Source organism: Mastigoproctus giganteus, chromosome 6, assembly GCF_048544385.1.
Source record: "Mastigoproctus giganteus isolate SK-2022 chromosome 6, ASM4854438v1, whole genome shotgun sequence".
Taxonomy (NCBI): domain Eukaryota; kingdom Metazoa; phylum Arthropoda; class Arachnida; order Uropygi; family Thelyphonidae; genus Mastigoproctus; species Mastigoproctus giganteus.
Genome location: NC_143580.1, coordinates 194,056,971 through 194,079,898, shown reverse-complemented (window position 1 = coordinate 194,079,898; position 22,928 = coordinate 194,056,971). Strand labels below are relative to the sequence as shown.

The 22,928-nt window shown below is 34.2% G+C and overlaps 1 protein-coding gene across 1 annotated transcript in view; it reads left to right on the top strand.

Moving 5' to 3' along the window:
• The window catches only part of LOC150084847 (inactive tyrosine-protein kinase 7-like), a 173,464-nt gene that overhangs the window by 143,781 nt on the left and 6,755 nt on the right, over positions 1–22,928 (top strand). Inside the window, exons 8-12 of the mRNA XM_090375591.1 lie at positions 801–1,070; positions 4,954–5,230; positions 8,972–9,138; positions 17,862–18,074; positions 21,757–21,989. Coding sequence (XP_090231717.1) covers positions 801–1,070; positions 4,954–5,230; positions 8,972–9,138; positions 17,862–18,074; positions 21,757–21,989 — 1,160 coding nt within the window. The remainder of the gene's footprint in view (positions 1–800; positions 1,071–4,953; positions 5,231–8,971; positions 9,139–17,861; positions 18,075–21,756; positions 21,990–22,928) is intronic.

Sequence of the window (22,928 nt, the reverse complement as noted above, 5' to 3'; positions counted from 1 at the left end):
TTAGAGCAGCAAAGCATATCACCCAGAGCAGTGATGATGCCTTGGCTCTAGAAGTGGGGAATTTGTAAACTGAATAAAAATAAATATATAAACATGTGCATATATATATATATAAAATAGAAATGAAGGTCTGCCATATGTGAAAAAAAACAGGTATACAGAGGAATAACTGGAAGTAAAAAAGACATTATCTCACTGGCTTTCCAGAGTTTTCCTATTTTTTTCAATTACTTTAATGTATATATATGGACAGACTTTATTTATTCCTTAAAATTTGGTATGACTGGTGTTAAACTTTAAGTCAACATTAAGTGACATCCTGTATTGGTTGACTTTTTCAAGCTTTATTTCCTGTTTGATCTTTGATGGCAAGAATATCATTTATTTTACTCTTGACCCATTAAAGGACATTTATAATAAATTATCCTTTTTTATATGCCTGCTATATGGCAAATAACATAATGATGATTTTTACAAACATCTTTGTTGTTCTTATATAATGGTTATATAAAGTTACATAGTAACCACAAGCAGCAGTGTTTAAAAATATATAGAAATATTATAGATATATTTTTGCATTATATTTAAAAATATATAGTGCAAAAATATGTAATTTAAAACTCTTATTAAGTCCCTTTTATTTTGTGGAGTAAGACCCAAAAATTGAAGCTGTGCCTCTGCAGCACTATTAATAGAAATATAATGACAATGCATGTGAAATTATTTATAATTTATTTTTCACATTAAGAGATAATTTAAGAATAAATTATTAATGATGGATGGTTTATTTTTTTTTATAGAGAGACTAAAGTTTGTTCCTCCTCCTGTTAGTAAGAAGTTAGAACTTGACTCTCATACAAAAATTTATTGCAAGGCCAGAGGTGCTGTAAAACCTGTTGTGAGATGGATCAAGGAAGGACAGCCATTTTTTGAGTGGCCTTCACACATTCAAGATGAAAATGGAACTTTGCATTTTAATGGAGTAAGAAATGAAGATTCCGGAAAATATACTTGTATTGCTACAAGTTCTCAGGGAATCATCAATGCAACTATACATGTAGATGTTATTGGTAAGCAGCTAATATTTTTGTTATAAACTGTTGTTATGATGATATTGGTTAGTTCACTACTATTAAAGAACTGGGAGGAGGGGAATTTATAGTTTTGCCACTGTCCCATTCTTTTCAAAAATCTTTACTCTATGCTTATTCTTCCTCTTTTGGAATACACCTCTGCAATTTGGTTTCCTACACTCAAACATTGATCAAACTGAAAGCATTAAAAAACTGTATAAGAACATAATGAAGTTTAGTTTTACTAGCTGTTACAGGCCCCTCTTCCACTTTCCTAAGTGCAAAGAATGATTATTTATGGTTTATCACCAAGGCCGTGGGGCTTTGGTTTATGAATAATCCAAGTAAGGAACCAAATAAATAAATGTTTTTTCCCATTAAGAAAAATCGTGTAAATGGGAGATGTATACTTTTGGGAAAATATAATGAGAATTTTCACCCATCAAAATTTATATTCTTAATACCATCAACGTTAGAAGCTTAAATGGCACAGGACAGCAGGTATTGTAGAAACCAACAGGATGAATATAGGGAGTTGCAGCTAAACAATAATCATAAAATAGTTTATTCTGAAAGTGAGATACAGTACAAAGGTTTACAATAGTGTTTGCTTTGCGAGTAGTTTTGAAGAAAGTTCAATTGACCAATGTGGGAAAAATTTAAGATGAACTTGGGTGATGAAATTTTTCTGTGCATATATAGTCTACTTGAAGGCTAAAGAAAAGAGGAAACAAGAATTTTTTTTGTAATATTTCAGAAAGAGCAGAAAGTGATGACAAAGAAAGAATAGTAATGGTAAGAAATGACAATTACATCTGTAGTCAAATTTTAGGAAAATTTGGAGAGAAGGGTGTACACAGTGTACTCTTAACTATAAACACAGTATTTCAGCATAAATATCACCAAAAATTGATGTAGAGGGAAACAATGGAAACAAGAAAGCATAATTGACTATAACACCATAGAGAATAATTATTGAAGACATAAAAGGGTATATAGTGGATTGGAAATGACCATCACTTTGTCCTGAACAAATTAAAAATGGTATTAGCACCAAAAATAAGGGGTATAAAAAAAGTGTTAAAATCAAAGCTCTTAGACTTGTCAAAAACCATTAAATGTTGAAACTTTTGCTGAAAATTTAAATGACATTCCTGAATCTAACATAACTTTAGATGAAGAAAGGCAAAAATTTAAGAAAACTTTAATGGAAGCTGCAAATGTGGTGTGTGGGGAAAAGGCCTTTAAAGATTATGTCTGTGACTCCATTATTAGGGAAAAGGGAAATGTTTTGGACAAAAAGGATAGTGGACCAGGGAATGTTTGTTGTTGTTTGGGTTTTTAGGAGCATTAGCAACTAAGGCCATATTGCTCTGGGAATATGCGGTGGTCATTTCCTGACCTTTCAGCATCCTCCGTATTTGGTGGTGACGGGCTCAAACCCTGGTCTAATCAAGAAGCGTGTGCTACGCACTGCTGCTCCTTCCCACCTGGCTACGGAGGTGCCACCAGGGAATGTCTGCCAGGGGTAAAAGTTTCTGATGTTGTAGAGCAGCTATCATCTTTTAAGAGCACAAAAGATGATATTCTTGTACATATTTATTGGTACTAATGATATTAAGAGGAAGAGATCTGAGGATTTACTTAACAAATATAAAGCAATGTTGGGAAAATAGTCAAAAGTTGGGTTAAGATTGAAAGCTTCTGCAATTCTGCCCAGACAGGATAGGACATGATGAGAGCTGCGTCAATTGATTTGGCCATGGAGTGATTGTGCAAGACTCACGGAGTAGAATTTTTTGCAACACAGTCTGTGCTTGGCAACAGGACAGACTGTTTTTACAGGAATGGGATACACTTAAATAGAAGGGGTGTAAGGGTATTTGCCAATGCTATTGAGTCAGAAATCTGCTGGCTTGTGGGGGGGGGGGAAATACATGAAATAACAGATTAACAGCAGCTGCAGACAGGTGTAAATGATTCTTGTGCTGCTTTTATTGGGACATACTACAACCAGGAAAACAAGGTGTGGGGTATTACAAGGCCAGCAGAGTTCTCATGTGACAAACATTTACATGGGATGCATTAGAGTAACTAGGAGGGAAAACAGATACATGTATACTTGCTTATACACTAATTCATATAGGTAATAAAATTGAGGAATTTGAAGTATTGGTTAAGTCGTCAAAGGTAAATATTGCAGGGGTGTCAGAAAAACATGCCATCACTCAAGCATAGGGGATGCAGAATTTGAATATGGAGAGCTGAACAGAAAAGACAGACAAGATAGGATGGGGGGGAGATGCTCTTGGTTAAGAAGCACAAAATCTAAGACACTGCACCAAGTTGATATGGATGGCCAGTGCAATATTGAGGCAGTTTGGCGTGACAAGCACTGGAAAAACAAAAATGAGGGTGGAGAAGGGCTGTGGAGCCGGAAGAAAACTTCAAAGGGACAACTGAAGTTTAACATTGTAAAATGCAAGGTACTGCATAAGAAAAGTGGTAACTCCAGAATACTATACCAGTTGAGTAGTGCCACATTCAAGTTAGTGGAGAAGGAAAAGAAAACCTTGGGTAATTATAGTCTGACATGAAGTTCTTTGATCAATGCAGACAGGCTGCTAGAACAGCTCACATGGTTTTGTCAGTGAAGTACCAGAATTTTACCAGCAGGGACAAGGAGGTGATCATACTGCTCTATGAGACAGTGTGTAAGCCACATATTGAGTACTGCATACAGGTCTGGAAGCTTCATTTTAGAAAAGATGTGGATATGTTGGAAAGGGTGCAGAGAAGAGCAAGATTAGTCAGGGGCACAAAAGGGTACCTTTACCAAAATGCTGAAACCCATGAGGAGACCTGAATTGAAGTGCCGAAGACCTTATTTGATTTAGTAGACCAAATGCTGATGGCATCCTAATTCTTGCTTGGTTGCAGGACAGATGTACAAAAACTTCCTTTCAGCCAGAGAGTGACTGATTGGAGTGATTAATGACCAGTGTTAAGAAACACTGCTTCAGGATGACTAAGATGGGCTTCAGTCATGGCCACGTAAGCAGCAACTATTGGTTACTGTTTCAAAATGCAATGCAAGGTGGAATTGGAAAATAACTTACTCTCTGGGAGAGTGTGCTCTAGTAGAAGAAGAAAAGGATATGGGGTTACAATAATATAAGCAGACATCAAGTCCTGTGTCCTGTTGATTTATCAGACAACCACTTATAGAGAGGAAGTTATAATCTCACTGCATAAGACTGTTGTGAAACATTTAGATCAATGTGTCCAAGTGTGAAGGACACAGCTAAAAAACACAAAGATTCATGTAAATTTCTAAAGATGGGCAAATCCACCTGTTGAGATTTGCTAAAGAGTGCCTATATCAGGAAAGACTGAATATGTGGGCTACAAACTTGGGTGTAAATAGGTACCTTAGATCTTAAGTACTGCAGTTATTTTCATTGACAAAATAACTGGAACCATCCTACTGATCAACACTGTTATTTTAAGTACACTTTTAAAATATAAATATTGAAATTATTAATATATTCTTGAATAACTTACTTTATCTTCTGTTATACTGTCTTTGGTATACAGTAATAGAAAGTGATTTGAATGATATTCAAATTGCACTATTTTAAAAATTATCAAATAATATGTGTAATTATAATAAAGTGTAAAATCTATAAATGTTATTTAATCACTAGTTTATTTAATATTGACACAGGCAGGTTAAAAAGTATTTTTCATATATGCTAATTTTTTGTCACTTATATTTCATCAATTTTTTAAATAGTATTTAAATTTCTTTCTCTAACTGGAAGGAAATGCAGAATTATATGCTGTTATGTCTGTTTCTGATATTAGTGATTACTTTCAGTAATGCCCAAATTTACCATAAAACCTGTTGATACTGATGCATATGAAGGATATCCAACAATGCTTCACTGTAAATCAGCAGGGGATCCCCTTCCTACTATTCAGTGGGACAAGAATAATGTTCTGAATGGTTTTGATCAGAAGCGCTTCCAGGTCCTCCATAATGGGACCCTCTATGTCTCAGAAGTCCATATGGATGACAATGGAAAATATGGATGCACTGCTGGAAACAGTGGAGGATTCAAGAGAGCAGAAGTTAGTTTGACAGTAAGAAGTAAGTCGTGACTAATTTGATTTATTACAGTAAATTAACAATTATTTCATTCTTCATGTAAACCTATATAAACAAGGTAATTCAAAATGGGCTTCCTAATTTCAAAAATTTATTATAATTAAATGAATAAAGATATATGCCCTGTGGTGTGAATTTTCCACCAAGCAGCCCTGTGAAGTAGATTTCAAAATTCATAATTTTGAAAATTTGTAAAAGTGAAAACTTTGTACATAAATGCTTTTAAATATTAAATTTTTTCTTATTTTGACTTGGTTACCCAAAATTAGAGTTAAATATTGTCAAAAATCAAAAAATTTGCAAAAAAACTCTGTTACTTCTTTTTTGTTGCCATAATATCTTCTGCATCACTTGATTCAATTTGATCAACTTCTGGGGCTGAATTCCAGAGAGTTTTGGCTTCTTGCAGGTCCAAATCAAGCAACAGTGGCTGAGATGTTCAAGCTCCTTCTCAGATTTTAAAAATTCTTTTTTTTTCTACCATCTATTATAAACTGTCTACAATTACTTAGAAACACAGATAAGAGATGGCAGCACTTACTATAAGATTTCAAGACAATAACCCAAGAAGACACTGACATTATTTTAAATGACTAAGAAAATGCAGTGGTGATCTGATTAGGGTGTTTAAGGTTCTGAATGGATTGAGCAAGCTCAATACTGATGACATTCTTCTTGCTATACACAGGTGGAGACAAATTCAAATCAAGGAAGGATGGCTACAGGATGGATGTGTAGAGGTTTTCCTTCAGCCAGTGGGTGGTTGATTATTGTGGAAGTGGATAGTTTGAATAAATTCAAGGAACTAGACAAATTATTGAAGTGAATGGACAGGTGATGTGTGAAGATTTTTTTTGGGTGATGCTTTAAGTGTTTGTTTCTTGCATCATATGCCACTACTAATAATGTACTTTAAAGTACTATCTGTTTATGTTGACAAATATATATGTTTGTCAACCTTAAATATTATGTTTTCAAGGTCGACAAGCATATACATATGTTTCCTAACCTTGAAAAGCATATATGTAAATGCATGTGTACTCCTCAGGGTCTACATGAGAGAATATTTATATACACATGTATTCTAACAAAGGTTAAAGTTAAATATATACTCTATTCAAGTTAAATATATGCTGTATTCATAAATAAATCAGGTGGTATTTAATTTCGTAACATATTGTCCTGCATATCCTTTTCTTTAAAATGGCTACAGATGCCGTCAGTGAAAAATCAAGTGAATAAAGTAGCCAAGATATGGACTTTCCAGAAATGCAGGAGTTGCTTATTTATACAGCAGACTCTCGATTTATTGGGATCAGATTAACCTGGACACTTCAAGATTCCAAATCTAAGGAAAAAAAAAAAAAAAAAACAACAAGAAATCATAAAATTCAAGTAATAAATGGAATAGGTATAAACAGGTGTTTTTCAAGTCGTAAGTAAATAAGCGACAAGAAGCAGCGTTATAAGTTGTCATTGGGAGATTAGTGTACCTATTATCTTGCAACCCCCGCTGTTTTTTTTTTTTTTTTTGTTTAGAAATCGCAAAAATGATGGGCAAACGCAAGAGTTGTGATTTCAATTAAACAAAAACTTGAAATTATTCAAAAGTTTGAAAACGGTGTATCTGTTAAATCTCTAAAGAACCACTATAATATTGGTGACCAAACCAAATGTGACATTGTAAAAAATAAAGGGAAGCTATTAGATTTAAAATCGGCATTGTACAAAATAAACGGAAGCATCGTATTGGACATGCGAGTAGTGCATGGTAAGTTTTTTTTTTTGTTTTTTTATCTGTCTAACATTTTTTGTCACAATAAGTCCCCAACTTACATAGCTTCAGACTTAACGTTACGTTATTTATTTTTTTATATGACTGATGATTTCAGTGAAGGGGACACACATTTCACTATAATAACATAAAAACCCACAGAATTCCAGCTATCGGTATTATTGCAAATGCAATAAGATCAATTTTACTACCCATTTATAATTAATTGCACTAACAGAAAAGCCCAATAAACCAGAAAGTGCAAATTGATTTTATTGTTTTATGGCAGTGACCTCAAGAAATGTGCTTTAATAAAATGTGAGCTCACGTGGAGTGATAATAGTGAGTTTTTACCTTAACCCTGCGAAGTTCATCCACTGTTATGTGTTTTGATTGTTGCAGTTTTTAAGGACAGAAGAGACAGATGTTTTCTCATGTCTTTCTACATGGTTGTTTGAAGGATACTTAATTCCCAACTGGCACAATATGCAGGTGTTTTTTTTTTTTTTTTTTGTGTGTATTATGAACAAAAAAGAATCAAAATACTCACTTCTTGCTACGCTGGGTGGCATGCCAGCTTCCAATGTCTATATTTGCTCAATACCATGCACGAATAGTGCCCACTGCACTCTATTTGTACTTATTTGTCCTGTACCACCTTTATACATATAAGCATAAAAAAGCACTGTGTCATTATGCATATGAGCGGTCAACCGACAAGTGTCATAAATGCAAAGGCACATGAAATTAACAACTACTTGGTATTGGCACACTGATTGGATGCTTTGCAACAATGTTTGTCACAGTTTTATTTGTTCTTTGCCTGAGTTGATAGGCGCCTCCGTAGCCAGGTGGGAAGGAGCAGCAGTGCGTAGCACACGCTTCTTGATTAGACCGGGGTTCGAGCCCATCACCACCAAAAAGGAGGATGTGGAAGGGTCAGGGAATGACCACTGCATATCCCGGAGCAATATGGCCTTAGTTGCTAATGCTCCTAAAAAAAAAAAAAAAATTCGCGCCTGAGTTGATATTAGTTTATGTACATGAATAAATTTTATTTTTATAAAAATTTTAAGATTTGTTCTGATTTACAGCTCAGCACAAAAGTAAGTTTTTGTTTTTAGCAATTAATTCCAAACTTTTAATATTCAACCACTATGAATTTTTGGAATCCTGAGAATGTCAGAATGCTAATTTTTTTTTTCAACATTCCATAATTGCAGCACCACATTAAATACATTCTCTCAAATTTAGGTGGCAGCGAGTGTGTTAAACACTGATCACTAATTTCATTGTATGGAAACTGAGTACATTGTTTTGAAAACCAGGTGTTCAATGTCTCCAAGAAAAACAACACATTAAACTTCATTATCTTGAAATTAAAACCTTTTAATTTTCTAGTTAACAATGTAAAAACATTCAGCCGAAAAAAAAAAAAAAAATTTCATTAAGTAATTCATCTTCTCTGAAAGTCTGCTTATTTAAATTCTCCTGTGAGAGAATCAAAAACTGGAGCATTAGGAAAAACATTAAAAGATATTACTTTCCTGAAATTTTATGATATTAGCCAGGATGTGTTCTTCCAAACACATCTCAGTTAACATCATAAAACGCCTCTTGCATACAGAGACTGATTTATTAATAGATATGATAGACAAGTGTTTAAAGGTAGTTTCCCCAGTAGGGTGGCCACACATTAGGAATTATGCAGTCACAAATATCTTATTGGGACATGTATAATATTAGTAATATTAATAATGCATAATATTATTAATAATATTTACTATTTTAATATTAATAATGTTTTATTAATGCTCATGTTGTAATGAATGCTAAATTTAATCAATGAAATTTAAAGTAGATTGTTTTAAAAAATCTTTTAGAGCAGCCAGATATAACCAAATTTAACTCTTTTTATACAGGTGCTGAATATTATAATCCTAATCATATCAGAAGAGGATTCAATGGTGATCAGGGAGATAATACTATGACTAAAACTGTTACAATAACTTTGGGTGCTGCTGCTGTGTATATGATATTGGTTACTGGATTAATGATCTGGTGCAGATTTCGGAGAGCTCGCAGAAAGGCAAGACTGTTAGCAGAGGCTACTGAAGAAGGTACAGAAACCATTTTCAGATTGCACTTATTTTTAATTGAAGAGTAGCGTATTTAGATTTCATTACACAGATACACATGGTACCAAATATCAGCACATTTATTTTAAAAGCAAACAAAGTTACGGAGAATAAAAAAGGATATTGGAAATAAATACTCCACACATTTGTCACCTTTCCACAGGATTACCAGTATTGCATTAAGTTGAAGAATTCCTCTGCAGAAAAATCTATTTCTGAATTCCAAACAGTTCTATATGTATATTTCCTACCACAAGGAGAATGCAACTCACTGTATCAGTTTACTCCAGAAACCGAAGCACACACTTTTGAATAAGTCCTGATGAAAAAAAAAAGTGCCATTTAGCATAATATCAAACACCATACTGCTCACTGGACAACAGTAGAATTCACAAAGAATACTAGAAACTGTGCCCACACCCTTCATATCATCCAGATTTTGTCTTTTCAGACTGTTGAAAGAATATATAAGAGGAAATCACTATGAAAATGAAGAGGCTATTGAAGGGTCACAAAATTCTGGAAATTATGAAGAAGTAAGAAATGTATGAGGTTCTAAGTGCCTGCAGCTTTTGTGTTCCAAGTCTTTTGATAGTGGCAGTGACATGACCAGTTATGTTTTATTATTATTAGCTATATGGTGCAAGTAAGCCCGAGGCTTATGCTGCACCAGCCAAAAAAAAAAATTCCTGAGTTACCCTAAGAGAGAGAGAGAGAGAAAAGTAGAAGGGAATCACCAAGAAAGAGAAAAATGATGATATCCAGCTCAGGACCCTGGGTGTGCCAAGCCCATACTCACCAGATGTGAGCCCCTGGGGTTGATGTTATCAAACAACATTATGCTTTGTTCAACACATTGTACAAAATATCAAACTCAATGGCAGCCTCACATAGGACCATGTGATCTTTACAGGATCACAGAGCATTTAAGTACAAGTTTAAGTACTCTAGGGTGACATGCAATGCAGAGTTACTAGTCACTAGCACACAAATACATGTGTAAATCAGTATTGGTCTTTTCAGCTATAAAATTCAACCACTGAATAGTACTGGTATTAAACCTTTTTAATGCATACTTGACACTTATCACTGTCAGGATGCCCAAGAATGATTTGAGTGGGCAAGTGCTCATAAGATTAATTGGCTTTTGAGGAACTCATATGATGAACAAATGCCTCAAGTAAATTACTTAACAAATAGAATTGCTTACCTATTAACTGTCAGATAACCAAACACTTACTCCTGAAAAGCACTCCTTTGCAAGCCTTTACGCATCTATGTACAGATGAATGAAAAGTAGGTGCAAACTGCAAGAAATATGCTCCAGATTTCAATGCTGTTTCAGCCACTTGACACATGTAGCACCCTCTTATGCAGAATTAATAGAATGAAAATTTGCATGACAAGGCAGTCTACAATACTGGACACATATCTGCAATTCCCCAAGCAAAGTTCACATGATTCACAGGCCGACCTGGCAAGCCAATGGTCACGGGTTCGAATCCCGCCTCGGGCTTGGATCAGAGTAAAATGCAAAAACTTTGGGAAGTGCATTATGGCCACAGAAGCCGATGCGCCAACAACTAACAAAAAAAAATAATAAATAAATAAACAGGATGACAGTATTCTGACAATATGCCATTACTTCTTCCCATAGCCCTTTTGTGGCCCTACAAGAAAAAAAAACACCTCTCTCTCAACAAAAGTTTCACTCCATAAGTTGTCAAGAACAACACATGGTACTTGACTGGGAAAAGCTTTGCTAATTGTTAATGCATTATAACAACCATTTAATTACAGCTTAATGCTTCTCATTGGATTTTATAGCCGTAATAAAGAAAAATATCTTTACATTTATGATTAATATGCAGTAAATAAATGGATATTTACGCCAAATAAAAAACAACATTAAGGAGATTTTTACCATGCATTTTTAAAACTAATCATCACAATTAGTTGATAAACAAGGACTAATTTCACAACTGAATATCAAACAAAATTAAATTGGGGCTTTCACAATTGTCAAGCCTTGACAAAAGTCACTACCTATTTTTTTTTAAAAAAAAGTATTGTTTTAGTACTGTGGGACATAAAATATTTAATCAAACGATGTCTGTTATACAATTCTATGACATTTGCCTTTACACATATTCACATCCAATACAGACAACAAATATCTACAACCTTTTCAATCTGACCACTACATTTTCTACAAAATTACAAGATTGATCCACACACAACTACTGGTACCAGAAACATGAAAGACGGTCCACAGGGACACTGTCAGTTACTTTCATGACAACTTTCTCCAGTTAATCAAGAGTTCTTGTTTTTCTGTGATAAAGGTTCCCCCCCCCAAGTTCCAAAAGAAAGGATTCATTGGAATCAATTCAGGACTCCTTGTAAGCCACTCTTATGGTCCCCACAAGACTGCAGCAATAATTCAGACACAGCATGGGTTTGTTAAGGGAAAGTCTTGTCTGACAAATTTGATTGGTTATTATGATGTGGTTACAAAGGAACTGGATGCAAAAAATAATTTGATATCATATACTTGGATTTCAGGAAATCTTTTAACACTGTTGCGCATGGAAGACTACTGTACAAATTGGAGCAGAATGGTATTAAGGATAAATTGCTACAATGGATAAAAGGATGGTTGAGTGGGAGAAGACAGAGGGTAGTAATCAATGGGTGCTGCTCTTTGTGGACTAATGTTATTAGTGGAATCCCGCAGGGTTCGGTGTTGGGTCCACTGTTGTTTTGTATATTTATGAAGGTATGTCAGGCTTAGTGTCGAAGTTTGCAGATGATACGAAGGTTGGCAGGGTTGTGAATGACAGTAATGGCAGTGTGCTACTGCAACAGGATCTAGAAAATTTGGGCAGATGGGCTGAGAAGTGGCAACTGAAGTTTAACCTTGACAAATGCAAAGTACTGCATATAGGTAGAAGTAACCTCAGAGAAACATACCAACTGGGTGGTAGTACACTTAAGGTGGTAGAGAATGAAAAAGACCTGAGAGTAATTGTGCAGTCAGATATGGAGTATTCTGAGCAATGCAGACAGGCTGCCAGGGCAGGTCATGGGGCTTTGTCAATGATATATATGAATTTTGCTAGCAGGGAAAAGGAGGTGATTGTCCCTCTGTATAAGGCAATGGTCAGGCCACGCCTTGAGTACTGCGTACAGGTCTGGAGACCTCATTTTAGGAAGGATGTAGATTTGCTTGAGCATGTACAGAGAAGGGAAACAAGATTGGTGAGAGGAATGAAGGGATCCTCTTACCAAGAGAGGCTTAAGTTCTGCAAATTGCAGTGGCTGGAGACTAGGCACCTGTGTGGTGATCTGATTGAGGTGTATAAGGCCTTGAATGGGTTGAGCACGCTGAATTCTGATGGGATCCTTCCACTTGTTTAGATTACGAACCTAAGGGGGCATAAATTCAAATTAAGGAAAGACAGATGTAGAATAGATGTGTGGAAATTTGCCTTTAGCCAGCGGGTGGTTAATTGCTGGAACAAACTTCCATCTGTTGTTGTGGATTTGCCACTACTAATACTAAAAAAATGTCTGTATTACCTAAAAATTTTCATCTGACACAGAACTGAATGGTCTTCCATTGCACCTTTTTATCAGCCACAGATTCCATTGCCTTCTTTTGTTGGTAACCATTAATGGTTTTAGGATTCGCTGTTGCATTCTTTCTTTGTTCTGCTCAACACCATCTCTGGACTGCTGTTACTGACTCCCATACTCTATATCTGGCTGCATTATTTGCACTTTTGCTGATACTAAGTTGCCTAGCCCTTACTCATGTAAACAAAACTGTAGTGGTATCAAATTTTCTAATAATAAAAAACTGTAATGCAGAATATGGTATTAAATTCTTTTAAACATAATGGAATAAATATTCTATGTAAGTTTGCATGTGAATGAAAAGTCCTAGTGACTTTTCATTCACTCTGTATACATACATATGGTATATATTGCCTTATATGTGACTATACAGACCTTGCGATAGAGCTCTGTTTTCCTGGGAAAAAGTTGCCAGGTTTAAAATAGAGCTTAAAATAATTTCCAAAAAACATCAGGAGTGATCCAATATATCAAAATAAAATGGTTCAATTAATATTGAACCTTTTTATTTTTTCTAATCCTTAGAACTTAATTTTAAAGACTCTTAAATACATATTTGGAATTTATGTTAGCAACTTTTGACTGCTCCATTTTAACCCCAACCATCATTTGTGGCCTACAGTACAAAGAGAGTCAACATCGTGAAAGGGTGCTATAAAACTGGAAATTCTGTGGTTAAAGTATAGAGAAAATTCTTTATAAAGTTTGATTTATAAAATGCACCAACAAAAAAGACCATTTGGAATTTAGTTAGGCAGTTTTAAGAAAAACAGCCTTCTTAATCAGTATAAAGGGCATGCTGGGTGCACATTCATGTACAGCAGATATAATGAATAAAGCCAGACAAAACATGGAGTTCTAAGAAAAGCTTGAAGTATAAGCTATAGCACAACTAATATTCACTATGTATAAACTGAAGTAGCCTGAGAACTATCTAACTACTGCCCAAGTAGTGGATACAGACAATTCAGCAAGTGGTCAGCTGAGTAATCAATGCAGAAGCAGTTAGAGTACAGTAAAAAAATTTTATGGATCTGAGGTGAAATCCGTACCCTGCATAATTAATTCTGATGGATTAATTGAGTGAATGGCCAGTCCAAGAACTAAATTTTCTGATTCTTTTGATGTTTTGCCAGTTGTCTCATTTTTCTTAAAAAGTAGCCACACTATAAAATGGACTGAGTCTGGGAGAAGATTCAAAAGGTAATTAAATTAGTTCAACTATGCATTATATATCTTAACACACATTAATAAATTTCTCTTAAAAAGTTAAGCATATTTTATATGAACCTGGATTGCAGTTCTTAATTTTGTCAAAGTTCCATAACTTTTGCTGTTTGTCTAGATTAAGATTCTGGAATTGAATGAGAAATTACATTATGGATACAGGGTCAGTCGGTAGTTCCATTAACCACCTTAGATATTTCAGGATTTGTATTAAAATTACCAAGTTTATTCAATACCATGCATACTTTTTTGCCTAAAAAGTTGATATTTACAATAAAAAAACTGCCATAGGTAATTTTTTTTAAATTTAACTTATGAGGATTTACTCTTTGGAATATCAACATATATGAGAAATCAAAATGACACACACATCAATAGGAGGATTAATGACATTCCTGCACGTGAGCTCTCATGTTTCTCTGTCCATCTGTGCTATGCAGAAGCAGGTTGATTCCCAATTTTTTTTTCAGCTTCTTTTGTAAGCTTCAGATTTTCCATACACACACACAGCAAAAAAAAATGTAATCAATTTGATTCATTTTCTATTGAAGTGGCGGTCAAGATATCGAATGCTATTCGATGTCTTCACCACCACTTCAAATGCAAGAAATTCATGCATTTGAAGTGGTGGTCAAGACAACGAATAGCATTAGCATTAGTAGAGGCATATGATGCAAGAAATTAAGCTTATGCAGCATCAGCCAAAAAAAAAAAAAAAAAAAAAAACTTTCCCATTTCACCCATCCGTTCACTACAAATGCTTATCTAGTTCTGCTTTTAACTTATTTAAGTTTTGGACCTCCACAACAACAGATGAGATTCATTTTCAGAGAGGAAACCTCTCTGAAAATGAATCGAATTGATTACATTTTTTTTGCTGTGTGTGTATGGAAAATCTGAAGGTTACAAAAGAAGCTGAAAAAAAAATTGGGAATCAACCTGCTTCTGCATAGATTTACATATCTTACGATTAACAATTTTCAAAACATTGGGATACCATAGAGCAATCTTTTCATACATCCTGCAAATCCATAATAAATATAGTGGAAAAATTCACTTTGTGAAGTCATAGCAATTGAAATGGCCCATGTTTTAATGCCTTAAATATTACTTTCTCTTCTTCCTTACTTGCAATTATTGTTTATTGCATTATTATTTATTTATTTTTTATTTTTTCATGTATATCCATATTTTTTAGTGGCTACTTGAAGAAAACATTTTCCTGAATAGGCGACTAGTGTAATTAAAAACACCAAATTGGGCAACTATGTGTAATAAAAAAAGATGTGCATAAGTGCTTAGCACAGTTTGAAAATTCAAAAAATCAGAAAATTCATTTTAGTTTGAAACCTTGTTAGGTTTCAAACTAAAATGAATTTTCTGATTTTTTTAAAAATCATCTCATGTATATTAAATTTATATTTTTCGGTATTTATATGCTTGACTAGACCCTTTTTTGTTGAGTGCAAGTTTGTGCTGTTTCTTCCTTTCCCTTATAAGGGAAGTTCTTTATCATCCTCTGTCATAGTATAATGCTTAGACCACTCATCATTCTTATGGAAAAGGTCTGAATCCCACCAGAAATGGCAAAAAAATTCTTAAAGACCTTCAGTCAGAACTGTAGTAACCAATATCAGACGGAGGGAGTGCTCCCCCTTCTGCTGAGATTTCCCCTGTTCTGAGGTTTTCTATATATTAATTATTAATTCCTTGAATATAAGGTATGTTCATGTCAGACGGCACCTGGGATTTCTCCCATCTTCGCAATTCCTTGAATACTGTGTTCAGTATTCAAGGTATCCTAATTCCTTGAATACTGTGTTCAGCCTTCGGCTTCTGCAAAACTATTACATGTTACCGCGTTTCACAAAAAAAGCCAAGGTAAACCACAAAAACACTGAGCCATCAACTTAAACTGCTTAAAATAGATTATATTTCAATAGTGCCCATTATTCAATATAAAAACAATGATACAATAAATTGAAGGAGTGGTAGCCAATAAAATGTATACTGGATGGTGCTTAGATGAAATAATACTAGTATAACATCGTGCAGATTCATGACAATAACTATAAAGCAATACAGATGTAGTTATAAAAACTACAAATGAATAACCATTACAATTTTTTTTTTTTTTTTTTACTAAAAAGTTTGGAGATAGCCTGAACCAGGATACTGTGAATAAATATAAAAAATTTGGGAGTCTCCTGTGTAAATCATATCCTGATTTACAGTTAAGTTTGTTTAAATACATAATGCAATTATGATAGTAAGCAATCACAAAATATTGTTTGGATATGGGCAGAGAAGAGAAGAAATTACAGCAGGCAAGCTATATCTTAGCTACCTCACATACATAATTACTGTGGCAGTGAAAATCTCCACATACATTTAATTTTGCAGTAATTAGTATCACAGATATGCGGTGTTATGTCTAATTAGTGCTTTGACCATCAACAAAATAATATTTCTGCCAAAATTCATCTGCTGAAACAGTACTTGGAGATAACTGATGACAGTCTAATGGACTTACTATACTCCTCTTAGTTTTCTCAGATGAGGAGGTTGGGCATCATTTTCCTTCTATGATGAGCTAACACTGGCTGATATGCCAACTTGTGCATTAATATTATTATTAATATCATTTTATTTCCAAAGAAATGTCCCTTTACAGCTATCCAGCTAGAGGACATGGGTTACATGATAATAATGAATAATTAAATATTGCTATACTATTTACAATCTATGTACAGAGTACTCAAATTAATTGATACAATACATGGCCTAAAACAGCATCTGATTACATAAATACCATATAAATACATAATTGTAGATAATATAGCATCCCGGAAGTTATATCACCTACAGTTTGACCAGGGCATACATATCTGCCAGAGAGGCAGATCTGTATGTTTTGTCCTTGCAGAGCTTCTGACAGTCAATGGATAAGCTGTTAAATATTTCCATGGAATTAAATGGAAACATGCTATCCAGAGATGTCATGCTGCGCAGCTTGGATCTGAATGGTAGTGCACTGGTATGGGTTCTATTATGACCTGACGGTCTAGCAATGATATCCCAGATATCAGGTGAGCTTAATTTTCTGGAGAGAAGCTGGGCGAAGATCATGAGGTTCCTGGAGATTATATGATACTTCCAAGGTATTTAGATTAGAAAGCATGACAGATTTTGAGATTGTAGGTGGTAGGCATGCAACTTTATTTAGCCATTTTAAAATCCAGTATTCCAGGGATAGTAACCTGGTTTGGTAAGATGGAGGTGCCGAGGACCATATCGTTGAGGCACACAATGGAATTGGAGAATATAGTTAGTGATAAGATGTTGGTTATGGAAGTTGGAGATCTGTTTCACTGCCCATATAGCAACATGTGTTTTTTTCCAAGTGGCATTGAAATGAGGCAAGAACGTAAGGTCTTTATCCCAGGTGAGGCCCAAATCTTTACGCTGGGTGACTTTTTTAACTAGGGAGTTGCCAATCATGATGTTCACTTCTACTTTAGCCATTCTCAATACATCTCTAATTAAACTCTCAATTTCTCTATATTTATTATTATTATTATTTTTTTTTTGTCTTTAAAGACAAAATTAATATATTGGAACTTGCATCTTTACATATTTTTCTCTTTTCGTAATTAATTTTAATGACTTTTTGAGCAGAAAATTTTACTGCTTTGTCCTAGTTTTTTTTTTTTTTTTTTTTCAAACTGAATTCACTTTTCTGATTCTAAGAGGTAATTTTTTTTCATATTTTAAATGTACATTTAGTTGCAAAATGATTCTAAGAGCTAAAATTTTTCATATTTTAAATGTATATTTAGTTGCAAAATGTGATAATGGAGATATTCTACAAGATGCTGAAATGAAAGATAAAAATTCCCCAAATCATCTTAAAGATAGCACAACCACCAAAAGTGATGGTGAACTACAGTCTCATAGCTCTGGATCACATTCTCATCATTCCAAGAGAAGCAAGTCATCATATGATAAGTTGCAGTTTCCCAGACAAGATCTACAAACTATGATGTTATTAGGTATGTCTACTAATAAAATTTTTGTTTGTTTATGTTAAACTCATAGAATTACTTTTTTTTCTATATCCTGTACAAATTCATTTGCTATATAAATAAATCAACATATGGAAAGGTAAAAATAATAATATATCCAACAGACTTAAAGGGCTTTTTCTTTTTCTAATTAATAATGTAATTTAAAATCAACATTTACAAAATATGAATTGTAATGCTCTGTTAACAACAACAAAAATAGATTGGAATTATAACAAACCCAAAGAATTTTAGAATGAAAAACTACACAACATAACTTTGAAAATATTCTTTGAAGTATTCTGCTAGTATCCATCTAACAGAACTTCAAGAACTAAATATACATTAAGAGGAAGATAAAAGAACCATACCTATGCTTTTTGTAATACCAGAATTAAAGTAACAACAAGAAATTAAAGAGGGAGCAAAAGCCAGTTAATTTTGTGAACACACAAGAAATATGAGTGCTGTGGACAGAGCTGACCATTACATCACCATAACTGTGCTAGTTATTCATTTAATAAAATATCAATGACGTGATTGATGTAGGAAGTTGCTTTTCTAAGTTTTAGAAGTCTCAATTGTGAAGTTTCATCTTGATGAATACAGCAAGATCTATCTCAAAAGAACATTTGTCACAGGCAGCTTCTAAAAAGAAGTTGCTTGTTTGGATAGTAGATGTCCAAAATAAACAGCTTTCTACAAAAAGGCTATAGAGGTCAGGTGCAGAAGAAGACATTAAATGTCCATCCTCACTTTGTGATGAAAGATAAAATTCCAAATAAGAAGAAAAATTGTGTAGTATGTAGAAGTAGGGAAAAAAAGAAATATTTTGGTATTGTGAGACATGCTCTAGAAAAACAAAGATTTTGAAAGTTAAGAAATATCACACTAAAATCGCACAGATAATTGACATTTAAAATGTTTTACAATGCAGTTTTATAGATCAGCTTGCAAACCCAAAATAAATCATTTGTTACAGCTGGACTGCACAAGAAAAACACTGAAAATAATTCTGGATTGTAAAGGGTTAAGATAAATTGAGATTCAGTTTTAAAACATATTTTTTGCATGTTCTCACTTAGAGAGAAAATGGAATACACTCCCATCCCACTAAGGTCAGGAAAGGTAATTAGTCATGACAATGGTCTGATGAAGCATCATGACAAACAGCCACACTGATCTCTACACCTCTGAATGAAATACATTGACTTTTCAGGGATCAGATCCTATGTGAGGCTTTCAATGTTGCCATAAGACCTGAATTCATTGTCAATAAGTGGTAATGCTCTTCCACGTATAGTACAACTAGTTGAAAAATTCCTTCAAACTAGAGATATTTTTTTTCAGATGGAGCAGCCACCCAGAATCCTTCATGCACTGATATATGCTCATGTAGAGTAGGATTTATTATAGCAAGGCCTTTATCACCAACCTTGTAAATGCATGAAAGTTGGCTGTGAGAATTATTTTGCTGCTGGGGAGACCAATTGCCTAAATATGCAAAATTGGGCCATCAGTTTTAGTTGGTCATGATCATGAAAATAAAGGCATATTCGGCTAAGGTAAAGAAAGCCTGCACGAGAAGCACACAAAAGTTCGATGAAATTTACCGGTAAAAGTATTTTGCCGTAATGGCATTTGTATTGTTTCTCGCTCGGTAAACAGACAGTGGATGTTATCGGTCTGGAGTAGAAGTTAAATCCCACGGGAGCTTGAAACCCTCCCGAAGTGTGTGTGGGGGGGGAAGAACCTGACCTTATTTCTTTAGAATCACTAATTGAATCACGAACAGAGTCATATTGGAAGTTCTGGCGTCGTAAAAAATGTCCCGGCAAAGTACTTTTACCTGTAAATTTCATCAAACTTTTGCGTGTTTCTTGTGCATATTCTTATAACTGAATTATATGATAATATTCTTCCCCAAAAGTTATGATAGAATTCCATCAAGTACCTTCTTTTCTGTATCTCAGATTTTATGGTTATAACTTAACTTTGTACACCAGTGTATAATCTAGAATAGGTATTTCTTTTAGTTCTTCCATTGTAGTCCAATAGCATATATCCCACTGTTTTTCCCTCACAAATTTCATTTTAGCATAAGAAGCTACACTTAAAGATCTAGCATTTGAATTAATAGCGCTGCATATGCGGAACACCTTGTTTGGTAAATTTTGAGACCAATTTGCCACATTTGAGAGTTGAGGGGGGAAGAATTCTAAAATTAGTAATGGTAATAGTAATAGAGGCATGTGATGCAAGAAAGAAAGCATATGAGCTTATGTAGCATCAGCCAAAAAAAAAATATAATAATAAAAATAAATAAATTCACACAACCATTCCCTCTAAAAGTTTGTCCAGTTCCTTCCTTGAATTTATTTAAGCTAACAACTTCCACAACAACAGATGGAAGTTTGTTCCAGCAATTAACCACCCACTGGTTAAAGGCAAATTTCCACACATCTATTCTACAACTGTCTTTCCTCAATTTGAATTTTTTTTTTTTTTTTTTTGGTAGTTGTTGGCGCATTGGCTTCTGTGGCCATAATGCACCTCCCAAGGTTTTCGCAATACTTTGATCCAAGCCCGAGGCGGGATTTGAACCCGTGACCTTGAGTTGCCAGGCAGGCACTTTACCCACCCAGCTAGCCCGGTCGGCATTTGAATTTATGCTCCCTTAGGTTCGTAATCTGAGCAAGTGGAAGAATCCCATTAGATTTCAGCATGCTCAACCCATTAAGGCCTTATACACCTCAATCAGAATGTAGTTTAATAAATCCCATTTCTAGATACAACACAATATAATTTGTCAAAGCTCTCTTTTTGGCATTGAAATATGATGTAACAATTAAATTTTTGCTTAACATCGCTTTAATTTAAAATTTATAAATTGTTTCAGTTATTGACACTATACATATTCAATGCAGCAAGGAAGTAATGAGACTGAAATAAAAGAAAAATGCATGTACGGCATTCAAACTAACTGAAAAAATTTGGAAAACTTATCTGTTCAATAGTATTCATTCTGCTTTCACATTCTTCTGAATGTCAAGGACTATATCAAATTGGTGACTTTTTAATTTCAACTTAGGAAACAGAAATAAGTCTGCAGGAGTCAAATCAGGAGAATACATGGGGAGCGGTTGATTGAGCACTGCAATACATTTTTTGGCTAAAAATGCCAAAGGTGGGAGCACAAATTTTTCTCTTATTCAATTCTGTGGTAATTATGGATCTCATCTGGATTCCTAATTCAAGTGTAAATTTTGCATAAAGCTGGATTTACTCCAGATTTATGCAAAATTTGATGTTTACAGGTTGTTCCATTTTGGAGTTTCTGATGGTGAAGTAATACATGATGCATAAAGCATGTCCACATGTGATAACAGTGCAATTCTAAATGGTCATGGCTACTGGAATTGCCAGTGTCACACTTCAGTGTGCCTCTAGTTGCCTGATGAAGAAATATATTCATACTGGATATTTTTATTCTATTCCAATCTCATTACTTTCTTGTCGCATTTCATGTATTCAAAATGTCCTAATTATTAGAACCAAATGAAATGTTATTCTTTTCATAACACAGCATTTTTAGGGTAGTATCAAAGCTCATTACAGATTCATCACACAGAAAACCAAAATATTTAAATTGCAATATAAATATTTGCAGGCCATGGAGAATATGGTGAAGTTTTCCTTGCCAAAGCCAGAGGTATTCGTGAAGGTGAAGGTGAAAGTGTTGTGATGGTAAAAGCACTGCAGACAAGAGATGAGAATGTGCATTTTGAATTCAAACGTGAGATGGACATGTTTCACAAATTAAACCATGACAATGTAAGTAAACTCCTTGGGGTATGCAGAGATGCTGAGCCTTTTCTGATGATTACAGAATACAGTGACTGGGTAAGTTTCAAAGTTAAATATCATATTTATAAAATATGAATAATTTGTAGTTTTTTTATCATAACATTTCAATATATGATAAAATAAAAAAGCTGTGCTACAAAATAATGCTAAAAAATAAAATATGATATATATAAAAATATTGAGTTGTTGCAATTTTATTTGAATTTAATTATGAGTGAAGTCTTTAGCACCCTAAGATTTTCCCCAACTGTTTGGGGTAGCATCCCATTTCTTCTATTAAGAGCATATTTATCCTCCATAATACCATTCTTGCATTTGTCTCATTCTTTTCTCTACTGTCCTTCTTCCAATGCTTCCCTACAACTTCATTATCTTCTGGCTGCCATTTAATGTGCAAACCATCTTAACCTGAAATTTAAATTTATATTCAAGTTTTTTTATATTAATTTAAAAAAACCATAAGATAAATTGCTGATTAGCTATTTTTAAAATGGAACTATAAACATCTTTGGTCTTCACTAAAGTTGTCAATCAATTTTAGAAACAATTTTCCTTGGGAGTTCTATGATGATATAATTGATGGAATTCTACTCTGAATTCTATCAATTATATCATCAGAACATGCAACCAATACATACCAGGAATAGAAAGAATGACCTAATTTTGCTTCTTTTAAATGTTCTATGAAGTTTGGAGATACCCAAGCATATTCTGTGACCTTGTGGAAAATTTTCTCCATTAAATTTTGAATGTTAAGAAAATACTCAACCTTTTTAAGCTCTTATAACTGGGAAGACATTTGTTGTTGTTATTTGGTTTTTAGGAGCATTAGCAACTAAGGCCATATTGCTCCGGGGATATGTGGTGGTCATTCCCTGACCTCTCCGCATCCTCCGTATTTGGTGGTCACAGGCTCGAACCCCGGTCTAATCAAGAGGCGTGTGCTAGGCACTGCTGCTCCTGCCCGCCTGGCTA